Source organism: Bos taurus, chromosome 12 (assembly GCF_002263795.3).
Source record: "Bos taurus isolate L1 Dominette 01449 registration number 42190680 breed Hereford chromosome 12, ARS-UCD2.0, whole genome shotgun sequence".
Taxonomy (NCBI): domain Eukaryota; kingdom Metazoa; phylum Chordata; class Mammalia; order Artiodactyla; family Bovidae; genus Bos; species Bos taurus.
Window position 1 is genome coordinate 35601768 of NC_037339.1, and position 15720 is coordinate 35617487.

The following is a 15720-nucleotide window of genomic DNA, read 5'->3' on the forward strand; positions in this document are numbered from 1 at the left end:
TACCAGGCTCCTCCGTCCATGGGATTTTCCAGGCAAGAGTACTGGAGTGGGGTGCCATCGCCTTCTCCAGATAAATTCACTAGGTATTGTTTAACTGTACTTTTGGTGGAAGATCACAACCTTTAAAGGAAAAATTCCATGTTGGGACACACAGGTAGCCAACAGATACATGGAACAGTGATCAACAGCGCTAATCAGGGAAATACAAATCAAAACCACAGAGATTAACAACTCACCTGTCAGCATGGTTACCATGAAAAAGACGAGATAAGTGCTGGCAAGTGTGAAGAAAAGCTATCTGCACCCACCTGTTCATTATAGCATTATTTACTGATACAATATCCACGGTATGGAAATAACTAAGTGTCCATGGGTGGGTGGACAGATAAAAAATTGTGCAACACATACACACACACACACACACATACATGCAATGGAATATTAGCCAAAAAATGAAGTCTTGCCATTAGCAACGTGGATGGCTTATGCTGAGTGAAATTAGAGAAATACCACATGCTCTCACTTGTATGTAGAGTCTGAAAGAGAAAACCCAACAAGACCCAACTCATAAATACAGAGAGCAGATTGGTCATCAGTGGTGAAGGGGGTCAACATATTGTAACTAGACTTGTCATCAGTTTGTAGTGTATACAAATAATAAATAATGCTGTATACCTGAAACTTGGAAGGAAAGTTATGACCAACCTAGATAGCATATTCAAAAGCAGAGACATTACTTTGCCAACAAAGGTTCATCTAGTCAAGGCTATGGTTTTTCCTGTGGTCATGTATGGATGTGAGAGTTGGACTGTGAAGAAGGCTGAGCGCCGAAGAATTGATGCTTTTGAACTGTGGTGTTGGAGAAGACTCTTGAGGGTCCCTTGGACTGCAAGGAGATCCAGCCAGTCCATTCTGAAGGAGATCAGCCCTGGGATTTCTTTGGAAGGAATGATGCTAAAGCTGAAACTCCGGTACTTTGGCCACCTCATGCGAAGAGTTGACTCATTGGAAAAGACTCTGATGCTGGGAGGGATTGGGGGCAAAAGGAGAAGGGGACGACAGAGGATGAGACGGCTGGATGGCATCACTGACTCAATGGACGTGAGTCTCAGTGAACTCCAGGAGTTGGTGATGGACAGGGAGGCCTGGTGTGCTGCGATTCATGGGGTGGCAAAGAGTCGGACATGACTGAGCAACTGATCTGATCTGATCTGATACCTGAAACTAATATATTGTTATACACCAATTTTACCTAAAGAAAAAAAAAATCCATGTTGAAACAAAGCGAATAAGCCACTTTATTTTCAGCCAGTGGGAGAGTAACCTGGAATAATACAGGAAAGCCCCACTGGAGTTCACACCATTATGAAAAGTTGGCTTGGGAAGTCCCGTATTGACTTCCTGTCTTGATCTACAGAGTACATTGTTTCTTCTCCACAAACAGGATGGTAATTAATCATGGTTCCTCTTCTCCAATATATCAGATTTAAGTTAATTTTATGACTTACGGAGCTCAAGCCTAGCTGGTCTGAATGAATCAAGCACTGAGGGGTTTGGGGCAAAGCTCAGTGGAGAAGAGGCCCTAGGTCTGGGCTCCAGGTCCTACCTGTGTCACCTACCTGCTGGCTGACTGACCCCGATCCTACAAGTGTCAGGTTTCCAAGGCTGCTTTTGTCTGTACAAGATCAAACTACTACAATCTTACTTTGCTAGTAATATATATTTTTTAATTTGGGGATACACAGTTTCAAAGTTTTCTATGCAAAAGAATGAAGGTAATAGGGCTTAATTACATACTGCACACTGAGACTGGAACTGTTCTGTGGACGAGACGGCACCTGTTCTGTTTATGTTTTATAAAGTCCTACTTTATGGCTAACTTTGTTATTAGTCTTCACAGTACTGTAGGCTGTCACTTCTATTTTACAAATTTTAAACAAAAACAAATTCAGGCAACTTGTCCAAGGTGCTCCTAGCGTAACCAGGATTTACATGTTCAGCCCACCTGGTTTTAACTACTCTGTATACTGCCTCAAATCAGACATGAGTCAGCCTCAGCACTGAAGAGGGTGTGTGAACACCTCCTGCTTACTCAGCTGGACCTCATCCCGGACCTTCTCCCATGCTCTCAAGTTTCCTCTTTCATTCTCCCTGCATTTTCAGATCTTCAAGGTAAATCTATCCTTATCCTAAGTTCTAACCCTTGTTCCTCTCTACTACTTCCCTGCCCTCAAAATGTTCTATTTTCCCCATTTTTGAAGCATAAAAGTCCTCACTGTGCCACCTTTTCTCTAACTTGTCATCACATCCTGTTTCAGGCAGGCCACTCTTCAAACACAGACAGCTTCTTCAACTTGCCTCAGCTCAGACTGTTCCAAAACACTCCAGCTGCACCCCCTCATTCCCACAGGTCCTCTTCCCAAGTCCATACAAGCTTCTAGGTGACAAAGCCCTGTTCCATTTAATATAATATGGCTTTCTTGTTCTGCCCCATTTGGGCCAAAACATAGCAACTCCTTTATTTAGCATAAACAAGCAATACTATATTAAACCCCAAACCCAGGCCCCATTAACTTTCACACTCTGGATGATTGCAACATATATTTAACAATACAGTTTTACATAGAATGCTAAGAGCACTTTTATATTTTACAGAAGAACTTGAAACATATGGACTTTCTATTAATATACCATAGCAAAGCCAAATCTAATTCCTAAATAGATGCATTACAATTTGTTTATAGAGTTTAAAGGCTTAATGGCAATAAGGAGGGGAGGAAGAAGTGAAAGTTTATTTTACATAACTGACTGGAAAATAAATTCAAGAAAAAGCAAGTACAATTCAATACGGTCTCATGCGCCCTGAAGTAGGTGGTGCCCGATTTGGAGGGGTGATCGCTATGTCCAGATAGTCTCCTATTTGGAACTTCTGCGACTGCAGCGTCATGGAGTCATCAGTCCCCTTTCTCCCAGACATGGTGCTGCCAATCTCCTTTACTCTGCAGGAAAGGAGATCAACTGTTATAGGGTGGCTGAGCAATGATACTGTGTGTGTCCTAAAAAGTCAATGTGGGGCTGGATTTGCTCCATGATCTTAGAACACAATAAAAATGTAATACATAATAATCTAAACTAGATAGTAAGATAATATGGATTATCCCTAGCAGCTAAAACATACTGAAGTCAAAGAGATTATAAGGAATTAAAAATGAAAAGTTACCTACCGATAGCCAGGCCTTTTAAGATCCGTAAAAACAATTGCAAAATTGAAGTGTGTGCCTTTTTTTCTGGCTTCTGGGTAGACTTCTTTTACTAAACTAGTCAATTCTTTCAAGGTTGCATCCATCCTGAATTTAAGGGGAAAAAAAAGACAATCAGCAATAATATAACAAGGATACTGAAATAATGAATTAGTTACATGTGTCTCAATTGCAACTTTGTTAGAAGCTGTAAAGGTCTCATAACTGACTTAATTTTAAAGCACCTAATAATACTATTTGCCCCCAAATACTATTTCCCCTTATCAGCCTCAGTGTTTGAAATTTTCATGAATGAAGGTAGACTGGACTGGTAGTGTGCTAAAGGGACTTCAGAATTACCCCACTACCTTTGCTGCTATGCAACATCTCACTCACCCAGTGATTTATCCACTTAAGGATAACTAGTCCAAATTAATCCAAATTCTCAAATTAACTGTTTTTCATTATTTCAGAGGCATACTTTTCTACATTTTAGCATCTCTGAAATTGGAATGCATCTTAGAATCAGTGTGTCAGGAAAGCATTTTCATAAAGATTGTGCATTGTTTTCCTTTCTAAGACTGAATGTCCTGATGAGTTCTGCAATAGATGGAAAAGCCAACGAAGCACATGGAATTTTTAAGGCTAAACATAGGCTCCTTTCCCAAGAAGGCGATGGCACCCCACTCCAGTACTCTTGCCTGGAAAATCCCATGGGCAGAGGAGCCTGGTAGACTGCAATCCATGGGGTCACGAAGAGTCGGACACAACTGAGCGACTTCACTTTCACTTTTCACTTTCATGCATTGGAGAAGGAAATGGCAACCCACTCCAGTGTTCTTGCCTGGAGAATCTGAGGGATGGGGGAGCCTGGTGGGCTGCCCTCTGTGGGGTCGCAGAGAGTCGGACACAACTGAAGCGACTTAGCAGCAGCAGCATTGGCTCCTTTCACAATATATATTCCTGCCCTGCCGATTTCTGTTTGAACTGAGAACTTTATATAGACCTTGAGCCAATATGACACAATCTGGAAAAATCTTCTAAAATATAAGCATCAGGAATTACGAGCAACAGTCGAAGTTTTTGAACTGTCTTCTTCCCTGACACCTGGGAGCATGAAATGCAGGAAAAGGAACTTGACAGCAGCACTGTTGAAGGTGCTATATAGTGACCTTGGATGCAAGGCACCAGTGAAGAGCCCTAAGGCATTAAGCAGGGGATCAAACACCCAAGAAGTCATCTAGTTTTCACTCAGTTCCCTATTTACACCATCTCCACTACATCACACTCAGGTAAAAAACCATGGCTTCAGCTGCACTGAGAGCAAAAAGGCCACAATGATCACATCACCTTTCCTTCTCTACTGCTGAATCCTTCTCAATACACCCGAAACAACTCTACAGTGTCCCCCAAACATGCCCTTCTTCTCATATGACCATCACCCTCTTAGATGCCCAGGTCACAAACCTAAGAGTGGTAAAGTTCTTCCCACCTCTGGCCTGTCGTTTCTACCTCCTAAAGACAGATCAAGTAGGACTTCCCTGGTGGTCCCATGGTTGACTCTGGGATTCCACTGCAGGGGGCACAGGTTTCCATCCCTGCTTGGGGAACTAAGATCCTGCAAGTCTTGAAGTGCAGCCAAAAGACAGACCAATCTATTTTTGTCTCCATCCCCACCATCAGCCTATACTTAACCTCTCATTATTCAAATCTCTGCAAGAGTTCCGGTGACTGTAAGGGTCAGTTTTATATATCAATTTAGGAAACTACAGCTCCTAATTATTCAATCAAACACTAAGGTAGGTGTTTTTGAGACGGGATCAAAAATCTATAATCAGTTGACTTTAAAGTGATTATCCAAGATGATCTGAGTAAACCTCATTCAGTCAATCAGTGAGCCTCATTCAATCAGTTGAAAAGGCTTCATATTGGACCTAAGACTTCCTGGAAGAAATTCCAAAAGCTTATGCTGGAGAGTTCCAGCCTGCACCACAGACCTAGGCAATCCCCACTACTATGTGAGCCATTTCTTGCTCTATCTCCTATTGGTCTGTTTTTCTCACTGAACCCTATTTCAGTGATCGAGATAATTCTCTTCCAGTAACCTGTTTAGTGACCACCCAAGCACAAGATCTATCACTCCTAGGGTGGGGTGTTCCCCTAGCTCCAAACAGTCCCTTGGACTTTAGCCAATTCAACTAGCTTCTGCTGGGCTCCTCACTCCTCTTTCCTGGACTTATCTCAAGGCCACCTACTTTGGCCCCTCAATTTATTTCTACAAATTAAGAATCCCCAATCTTCCCTCACTGCTGCTTCTGGAACAGCAGGGCTCCGTTCTGTCCCTCACCAACATCCAGTCTGTCTTTGGCCACCATTTTGAGGTGTAAGATAAGGTTGTTTTGTTTGGTTGCAGTCTATGGACAGGACAATTGAGGACGGGATTTAACTTTTTCTAATTTTTTTTTCTTTGATTCAGAGTAGAGAGTGTGGCACAATCTTACCCTCCATCTCCACCGTAAAGTCTTAGCATTTATTCCATCTGCTTTCTTTTGGAGATTGAGTTTACTCTAGAGAGGGGGTGGAACCCTCTTTATACTCTTCAGTCAAATCAAGTATCTGGCAAGTAGGAACTCTTAATTTATTGGAGGAAATACAGACTAATCTATCTGAACAGAAGTGTTCATCAATCTGTTAATACAAGTTCTTCTCTATAAGTTAAATCGACCTTCCTGAACTGTTTTCCTGGAATAACACTGAACTAGAATCATACTAGAAATAAAGGAAAACAACAGAATGGGAAAGACTAGGGATCTCTTCAAGAAGATTAGAGATACCAAGGGAACATTTCATGCAAAGATGGGCTCGATAAAGGACAGAAATGGTATGGCCCTAACAGAAGCAGAAGATATTAAGAAGAGATGGCAAGAATACACAGAACTGTATAAAAAAGATCTTCATGACCCAGATAATCACGATGGTGTGATCACTGACCTACAGCCAGACATCCTGGAATGTGAAGTGGGCCTTAGAAAGCATCACTATGAACAAAGCTAGTGGAGGTGATGGAATTCCAGTGGAGCTATTTCAAATCCTGAAAGATGATGCTGTGAAAGTGCTGCACTCAATATGCCAGCACATTTGGAAAACTCAGCAGTGGCCACAGGACTGGAAAAGGTCAGTTTTCATTCCAATCCCAAAGAAAGGCAATGCCAAAGAATGTTCAAACTACCGCACAATTGCACTCATCTCACACACTAGTAAAGTAATGCTCAAAATTCTCCAAGCCAGGCTTCAGCAATATGTGAACCGTGAACTTCCAGATGTTCAAGCTGGTTTTAGAAAAGGCAGAGGAACCAGAGATCAAATTGCCAACATCCGCTGGATCATGGAAAAAGCAAGAGAGTTCCAGAAAAGCATCTATTTCTGCTTTATTGACTATGCCAAAGCCTTTGACTGTGTGGATCACAAGAAACTGTGGAAAATTCTGAAAGAGATAGGAATACCAGACCACCCGATCTGCCTCTTGAGAAATTTGTATGCAGGTCAGGAAGCAACAGTTAGAACTGGACATGGAACAACAGACTGGTTCCAAATAGGAAAAGGAGTTCGTCAAGGCTGTATATTGTCACCCTGCTTATTTAACTTATATGCAGAGTACATCATGAGAAACGCAGGACTGGAAGAAGCACAAGCTGGAATCAAGATTGCCGGGAGAAATATCAATAACCTCAGATATGCAGATGACACCACCCTTATGGCAGAAAGTAAAGAGGAACTCAAAAGCCTCTTGATGAAAGTGGAAGTGGAGAGTGAAAAAGTTGGCTTAAAGCTCAACATTCAGAAAACGAAGATCATGGCATCTGGTCCCATCACTTCATGAGAAATAGATGGGAAAACAGTGGAAAGAGTGTCAGACTTTATTTTTTGGGGCTCCAAAATCACTGCAGATGGTGACTGCAGCCATGAAATTAAAAGACGCTTACTCCTTGGAAGGAAAGTTATGACCAACCTAGATAGCATATTCAAAAGCAGAGACATTACTTTGCCAACAAAGGTCCATCTAGTCAAGGCTATGGTTTTTCCTGTGGTCATGTATGGATGTGAGAGTTGGACTGTGAAGAAGGCTGAGCGCCGAAGAATTGATGCTTTTGAACTGTGGTGTTGGAGAAGACTCTTGAGAGTCCCTTGGATTGCAAGGAGAGCCAACCAGTCCATTCTGAAGGAGATCAGCCCTGGGATTTCTTTGGAGGGAATGATGCTAAAGCTGAAACTCCGGTACTTTGGCCACCTCATGCCAAGAGTTGACTCACTGGAAAAGACTGATGCTGGGAGGGATTGGGGGCAGAAGGAGAAGGGGACGACAGAGGATGAGATGGCTGGATGGCATCACTGACTCGATGGACGTGAGTCTCAGTGAACTCCGGGAGATGGTAATGGACAGGGAGGCCTGGCGTGCTGCAATTCATGGGGTCGCAAAGAGTCGGACACGACTGAGCGACTGAACTGAACTGAGAATCATACTACATAAACTTAGCTAAAAGGTGGAACCAATCCCTCGGTGTTCACCAGCAGACAAGTGGACAGACAAGACGCAGAAAAGCCTTCCAATGAAACGTTATTCAGTCAGTCGTAAAAAAGAATAACGTTTTTTCACATCCTTAACCATCAATAAACCTTGATTATAAGTGAAACAAGCCAGACACAACAAGACAAATAACATATCAGAGCACTTATATGAAATACTTAAAAGAGGCAGATTCACATAGATACATAGTGCCGAACAGGGGAAATGAAGAATTCCCATTATTATTGCCTACTGGGTACAGACCTTCTGTTGTAGGGAATTAAAGTTTTGAAAATAGTAGTAATGGTTGCACCGAAATGTACCCTGAAACAATTAAAATGACAAATGTCACATATTTACATTAGGCATATTTTAAATAATTATACACCTTTTACTGCTACTAAAAAGCCACTATAACGTCAAACCAAGGAACTACACACGGCTTGCTGTACGTAACGGCCCTAGTCAGACGGGGTAGAGAAGGTACACAAACATTCAGGGCGAGACCCTCAGTAAACACATCAAAAGCTTCTCCATTAAGCACATCAAAATCCACCCGGTTTCGTTGTTTTGAAGCTGGGACCCCAAAAGCTTAATATTAGCACACGCGCTCTATGAGGCCGACGAGTATCACCCAACAGCACCACTCCCCTCCCCAAATTATTCTAGCGCCACCCTATACCAAGAGCCCCTTGGGAGCCGCTGCGGCACTGGACGACCGACGTGTCACTTCCGTACCCAGCAGCCACAACAATGACAGCAGTCCTGGGTCAATTCTTTACAACCCAGAAGTTTCAACGTGAGCGGTCGAAGGAAGCGCCACAAGACGAGTTAACACCATTTCCTCAGCGAACCTCGACCTCCCGCGAGCTGCCTCCAGAGGCCCCGAGCCGAGGAGAGTCCGAAGGCGGCAGGCGGGCCCCCGGCCTCCTGACTCACCAAGTGTAGATCTGCAGCTCGCTGGAGGGCACGTTTCCGCGGGAGAACTCGTCCATGCGGTGGTGGCGGCCGTTGTTGGTGGTGAAGACGCGCAGGAGCAGCGGGCAGGTCTGGGGGCGGGACAGGGGGGAGTCAGGAGGCTGCAAGCGCGGTCCCGACCCTTCCCTCCGGCCCCGCACCGCAGCCCCACCTCCCCAGGGACCCCAGCATCTCTCCGGACCCTCACCTTCTCCCGATCGATGGGCTTTTCCGGCTCCTTCTTAATTTCCTCCTGGGTAACGCGCGACTCCACCGCCATCTTCCTTCTCCGGCCCGCGAGACGCTCGCTCTGACCTCCGACCCCGGCAGCGAGCATGAGAACCAAGCTTCTCGCGAGGAGACGCTCGAAGTTTTATATATGACCGGCTCGAGGGCGGGGCATCTCCCGGCGCAGGCGCACTAGCTATGCTAAGCGCTAGCCCGGCAGGCGCGCCTGCGCGTTGGCTCCTGGGAAGGGGCGGGCACTGGCGTCGCGGGCGGGGCGCTGAATTAGAGTCTCGCGCGCAGAGGGATGGCTTGAGGGGCGCGGACGCGGGCCTGCGAAAGCTAAGAGTGAGCGCGCGCTCGGAATTGCAGTGGGCGGCCCTCAGGCCAGAGGCGGGGGCGCTGTTGTGTGTACTACAGTCGCTAATCGGAAAAGGCGGGTACACCTGATTAGATTAAAATGAGGAAAAACAAAACTTAAGAAAGAGAAGCCGACTGGGAAGAGACGACCGAGAGGCGTGTGGTGGCCGGAAAGCCGGTGTCCAGAGCGTCCATGGACTCCTGGAGAAAAGCACGGTGGGAAGTGGGGGAAAGAGTTGGAAAGGTGCTTTAAAACGAAGAAGTCCAGGAGTCCGGTCAACACCGAAGGCTCGAGCGCTGGGCTAACCCGGACGCGCTAAAACCACAGGGACTGGCTTTTCAGGAACAAAAGTTATGACCAACCTAGACAGCGTATTAAAAAACAGACATTCCTTTGCCAACAAAGGTCAGTCTAATCAAAGCTATGGTCTTTCCAGTAGTCATGTATGGATGTGAGAGTTGGACTTTAAAGAAAGTTGAGCCCTAAAGAATTGATGCTTTTGAACTATGGTGTTGGAGAATTCTTGAGAGTCCCTTGGACTGCACGGAGATCCAACCAGTCCGTCCTAAAGGAAATCAGTCCTGTATATTCATTAGAAGGACTGATGCTGAAGCGGAAGCTCCAATACTTCGGCCACCTGATGCTAAGAACTGACTCACTTGAAAAGACCCTGATGCTGGGAAAGATTGAAGGGAGAAGGGGTAAACAGGATGAGTTGGTTGGATGGCATCACCGACACAATGGATATGAGTTTGAGCAAGTTGCGGGAGTTAGTGAAGGACAGGGAAGCCTGGCGTGCTGCAGTTCCTACGGTCGCAGAGTCGGACACCACTGGGCGACTGGACTGAACTGAATACTTCAGACAGACTACACGCGCTGGCTTGACAGGAGATGCGTGACCTGTGTTGTGGGTATACTGAGGGGATTCTCTGAGGCTGGCGGCGGTGTAGACTGGGCACCCGCCCTGGGCAGAGGGTCACATGGTAACAGTGAAGGTGCCTGTACTTCAGAGGCAACAGTTCCGTTCTATGGTGTGTACTCTAGAGAAAAGCTGGCTCAAGGACATCCTCAGACGTTACAGGAATAATCCTGGCTGGTTTTTCATAAGAACGAAAGTCTGAAACCACCCAAGTGTCCAAGGCTCGAATACTTCGCTGAGTTGTAGTAGGCCAGGCAGCAACAGAACTCCCCAAAGCAGTAGATGTCATACTGCAACCAAAAGGAACACACTATTGGGTTGGGCCAAAAGTTCATTAGGTGTTTTCTGTAAGGTGGCTCTAGTAGCACTTAGTTGTCTTTAACTTCGTTTGAAACAGTTTTGTTAGATTATGTTGTCATATCAGCATGTTTTTTTAAACAAAAAAACTTTAAAATGGTGAATTTTTGTGTAGCCATTTTAAAACTATTAACATGCCCCATTAATATAACCAAGCTTGGTTATTCTCAGCTAATGTCTCCTTCTCTGGATCTCTATCAGCTTCAACTGGTCTACCTAAAGATGGAAGGAAAACATTTTCAGCATATTATGCTTTCCTGGTGGCTCAGATGGTAAAGCGTCTGTCTACAATGCGGGAGACCCAGGTTCGAGCCCTGGGTTGGGAAGATTCCCTGGAGAAGGAAGTAACAATCCACTCCAGAACTATTGCCTAGAAAATCCCATGGACAGAGGAGCCTGGTAGGCTACAGTCTGTGGGGTCGCAAAGAGTCAGACACGACTGAGTGACTTCACTTTCACTTTCTTATTTCAAGAAAGATAAAAATAAATGCAAATAAAATACACACACAAAAAAAGATTTGTGCAGTGTATGGAGAAGGTGTTGTAACTGATCAAACATGTCAAAAGAGGTTTTCAGGATTTCCCTGGTGGTCCAGTGGTAAAGACTGTACTCTCCCAGTGCAGAGGATGTGGGTTCAGTCCTGGCCAGAGAACTAAGGTCCCACTTGCCACATAATATGGCCAGAAAAAAAAATCTTTTTTTTTTTTTTTGTTAATTTTTGAAAAGAAGTGGTTTGCAAAGTTTCCTGCAGGAGATTTCTCACTGTACAGTGCTCCATGGTCAGGTAGACCAGTGGTGGAGATGGAGACATTAATTGAAAACAGTCAAGCTTGGTTATGTTAATCGCTTTGATGTTCATGTTCCCCATTAGTTAAGCCACAAAAACCTTGGCTGGATGTGGAACAGAAGAGATCTTGTGGCATAGGAAATGAGCCACCACCAACCACACCAAAGGCCAGTCTTCATCCAGAGGTGATATGTATATGGTGAGATTGGAAGGGAGTACTCTATTATGAGCTCTTTCCTTGGAAAACCAAGCAATTAGTTCCAACAAGTACTGATCCCAGTCAGACCAATTGAAAGCAGCACTGGACGAAAAGCATCAGAACTAGTCAACAGAAAATGCATACTCTTATGCATACTCTTCCATCAGCATAATGCAAAACTGAGTGTTTCTTTGATGACCAGGCAAAAACTGTTACAGTCTGATTTATCAGCTGTATTCACCAGACATTGCACCTACAGATTTATATTTATTTTGATCTTTGCAAAATTCTCTTAATGGAGAAAATTTCAACTTCCTGAAAGATTGTAAAAGGCACCTGAAACAGTTCTTTGCTCAAAAAGATAAAATGTTTTGGGAAGATGGAATTATGAAGTTGCCTGGAAAATGGCAGAAGATAGTAGAACAAAACGATGAATACGTTCTTCACTAAAGTTCTTGGTGAAAATGGAAAAATATGCCTTTTATTTTTACTTTAAAACCAAAGGCACTTTATGGCCAACCAATAACTACATGAAATAGTATGAAATTCACAAACATGGTGCTGCGTGTAAGAAGCAAAAGACAAAGGAATATTTACTGTGTGAATCCATTTTTATAACATCCCAAAGCAGGCAGTACTAGACTATATTGTTCAGGATGCATTTCCAGGTGATTTAACTATAAAAAGAAAAGCAGTGAAATAATTATCACAAAAGTCTGACCAAAGTCTGACCAAAGAAGGGGACTGTAATCAGGGAGGGGCAAAGGAGGTGCTTCTAGAGTGTTGGCAACCTATTTTTTGACCTGGTGGTGGTTACACAGCTGTTTGATTTTAAATTATTCTTTAAATAGTGCATTCATGTTGTACACACTGTTCTCTATGAATTTTATTTCTTGCTGTTTTTAAATTTAAAAAATAATACCTATAAATCAATAACAAATAATCCAATAGAAAAGTGGGGAAAGACATGATAGGTGTTTCATAGGAGAGAAAATACAAATTACATATAAACATGGAAAAAATGCCCAGCCTTATAAATAATCATAATGCACATTTAAACCACAATGAGATAACATTTCAACTCGATTAGATTGGCCAGAATGCAAAAGTCTGATGACCAAGTGCTAGCAAGTATATGGCAAAAAGGAAATTATTATGGACTACTGCCATTCACTTTGGAAAAACCAGTATTACCTAGAAAGACTGGACATGTGAATACCTTAAGAGGCATGTACTCCACTCTTATTAGTATACCCTAGGGAAACTAGGCAGACAGACTCCCATCCACTGTACCCAGGTAAACTTGCACCTGATCACCATGCAACGTGCTGAATAATGTTATTATAACATCTTTATTCATAATAACTAGAAACAGTCTGAATATCAAGAGTATAAAGTGGAGTAACATGAAGACTTGAAATGAATGGAAAACATTGAAACTGGAAGAACCTCACAACCTTTAGTTGGTGGTATGGATAGATTTAGTCTTTTAGATACAAGCTCTTATTTTGGACCTTTCCAAATAACAAGGTCTCATCAGAACAGAATTTACCAATACCTTGAGTCGGTGGAACTGCAATGTTATTATAGAACATTTAAGGTAGCTCTTCAGGCATCCCTTAATCTACCTAACTTGGCCTTCAACGTCCAGACCTGATCACATCAGATCAGTCGCTCAGTTGTGTCCGACTCTTTGCCACCCCTTGAATCGAAGCAAGCCAGGCCTCCCTGTCCATCACCAACTCCTGGAGCCCACCCAGACTTACGTCCATCGAGTCAGTGATGCCATCCAGCCATCTCATCCTCTGTCATCCCCTTCTCCTCCTGCCCCCAATCCCTCCCAGCATCAGAGTCTTTTCCAATGAGTCAACTCTTCGCATGAGGTGGCCAAAGTACTGGAGTTTCAGCTTTAGCATCATTCCTTCCAAAGAAATCCCAGGGCTGATCTCCTTCAGAATGGACTGGTTGGATCTCCTTGCAGTCCAAGGGACTCTCAAGAGTCTTCTCCAACACCACAGTTCAAAAGCATCAATTCTTCGGCGCTCAGCCTTCTTCACAGTCCAACTCTCACATCCATACATGACCACAGGAAAAACCATAGCCTTGACTAGATGGACCTTTGTTGGCAAAGTAATGTCTCTGCTTTTGAATATGCTATCTAGGTTGGTCATAACTTTCCTCCCAAGGAGTAAGCGTCTTTTAATTTCATGGCTGCAGTCACCATCTGTAGTGATTTTGGAGCCCAGAAAAATAAAGCCTGACACTCTTTCCACTGTTTCCCCATCTATTTCCCATGAAGTGGTGGGACCGGATGCCATGATCTTCATTTTCTGAATGTTGAGCTTTAAGCCACCTTTTTCACTCTCCACTTTCACTTTGATCAAGAGGCTTTTGAGTTCCTCTTCACTTTCTGCCATAGGGGTGGTGTCATCTGCATATCTGAGGTGATTGATATTTCTCCCAAAAATCTTGATTCCAGCTTGTGTTTCTTCCAGTCCTGCGTTTCTCATGATGTACTCTGCATATAAGTTAAATAAGCAGGGTGACAATATACAGCCTTGATGAACTCTTTTCCTATTTGGAACCAGTCTGTTGTTCCATGTCCAGTTCTAACTGTTGCTTCCTGACCTGCATACAAATTTCTCAAGAGGCAGATCAGGTGGTCTGGTATTCCCATCTCTTTCAGAATTTTCCACAGTTTATTGTGATCCACACAGTCAAAGGCTTTGGCATAGTCAACAAAGCAAAAATAGATGCTTTTCTGGAACTCTCTTGCTTTTTCCATGATCCAGTGGATGTTGGCAATTTGACCTCTGGTTCCTCTGCCTTTTCTAAAACCAGCTTGAACATCTGGAAGTTCACGGTTCACATATTGCTGAAGCCTGGCTTGGAGAATTTTGAGCATTACTTTACTAGCGTGTGAGATGAGTGCAATTGTGCGATAGTTTGAGCATTCTGTGGCATTGCCTTTCTTTGGGATTGGAATGAAAACTGACCTTTTCCAGTCCTGTGGCCACTGCTGAGTTTTCCAAATGTGCTGGCATATTGAGTGCAGCACTTTCACAGCATCATCTTTCAGGATTTGAAATAACTCAACTGGAATTCCATCACCTCCACTAGCTTTGTTCGTAGTGATGCTGTCTAAGGCCCACTTGACTTCACATTCCAGGATGTCTGGCTGTAGGTCAGTGATCACACCATCGTGATTATCTGGGTCATGAAGATCTTTTTTGTACAGTTCTTCTGTGTATTCTTGCCATCTCTTCTTAATATCTTCTGCTTCTGTTAGGGCCATACCATTTCTGTCCTTTATCGAGCCCATCTTTGCATGAAATGTTCCTTTGGTATCTCTGATTTTCTTGAAGAGATCCCTAGTCTTTCCCATTCTGTTGTTTTCCTCTATTTCTTTGCATTGATCGCTGAAGAAGGCTTTCCTATCTCTTCTTGCTATTCTTTGGAACTCTGCATTCAGATGTTTGTATCTTTCCTTTTCTCCTTTGCTTTTCACTTCTCTTCTTTTCACAGCTATTTGTAAGGCCTCCCCAGACAGCCATTTTGCTTTTTTGCATTTCTTTTCCATGGGGATGGTCTTGATTCCTGTCTCCTGTACAATGTCACGAACCTCATTCCATAGTTCATCAGGCACTCTATCTATCAGATCTAGGCCCTTAAATCTATTTCTCTCTTCCACTGTATAATCATAAGGGATTTGATTTAGGTCACACCTGAATGGTCTAGTGGTTTTCCCTACTTTCTTCAATTTCAGTCTGAATTTGGCAATAAGGAGTTCATGGTCTGAGCCACAGTCAGCTCCTGGTCTTGTTTTTGCTGACTGTATAGAGCTTCTCCATCTTTGGCTGCAAAGAATATAATCAATCTGATTTCGGTGTTGACCATCTGGTGATGTCCATGTATAGAGTCTTCTCTTGTGTTGTTGGAAGAGGGTGTTTGTTATGACCAGTGCATTTTCTTGGCAAAACTCTATTAGTCTTTGCCCTGCTTCATTCCGTATTCCAAGGCCAAATTTGCGTGTTACTCCAGGTGTTTCTTGACTTCCTACTTTTGCATTCCAGTCCCCTATAATGAAAAGGACATCTCTTTTGAGTGTTAG

The 15720-nt window shown here is 43.5% G+C and overlaps 1 protein-coding gene across 1 annotated transcript; it reads right to left on the reverse strand.

The window, feature by feature from the left end:
- Nucleotides 1-1274: 1274 nt before the first annotated feature.
- On the reverse strand, nucleotides 1275-9111 carry SAP18 (Sin3A associated protein 18). The gene is given in 4 exon segments (NM_001035467.2): nucleotides 1275-2999; nucleotides 3225-3347; nucleotides 8743-8852; nucleotides 8969-9111. Coding segments are annotated over 4 exon segments (519 nt in total). The 5' UTR covers nucleotides 9098-9111; the 3' UTR covers nucleotides 1275-2842.
- Nucleotides 9112-15720: the final 6609 nt, after the last annotated feature.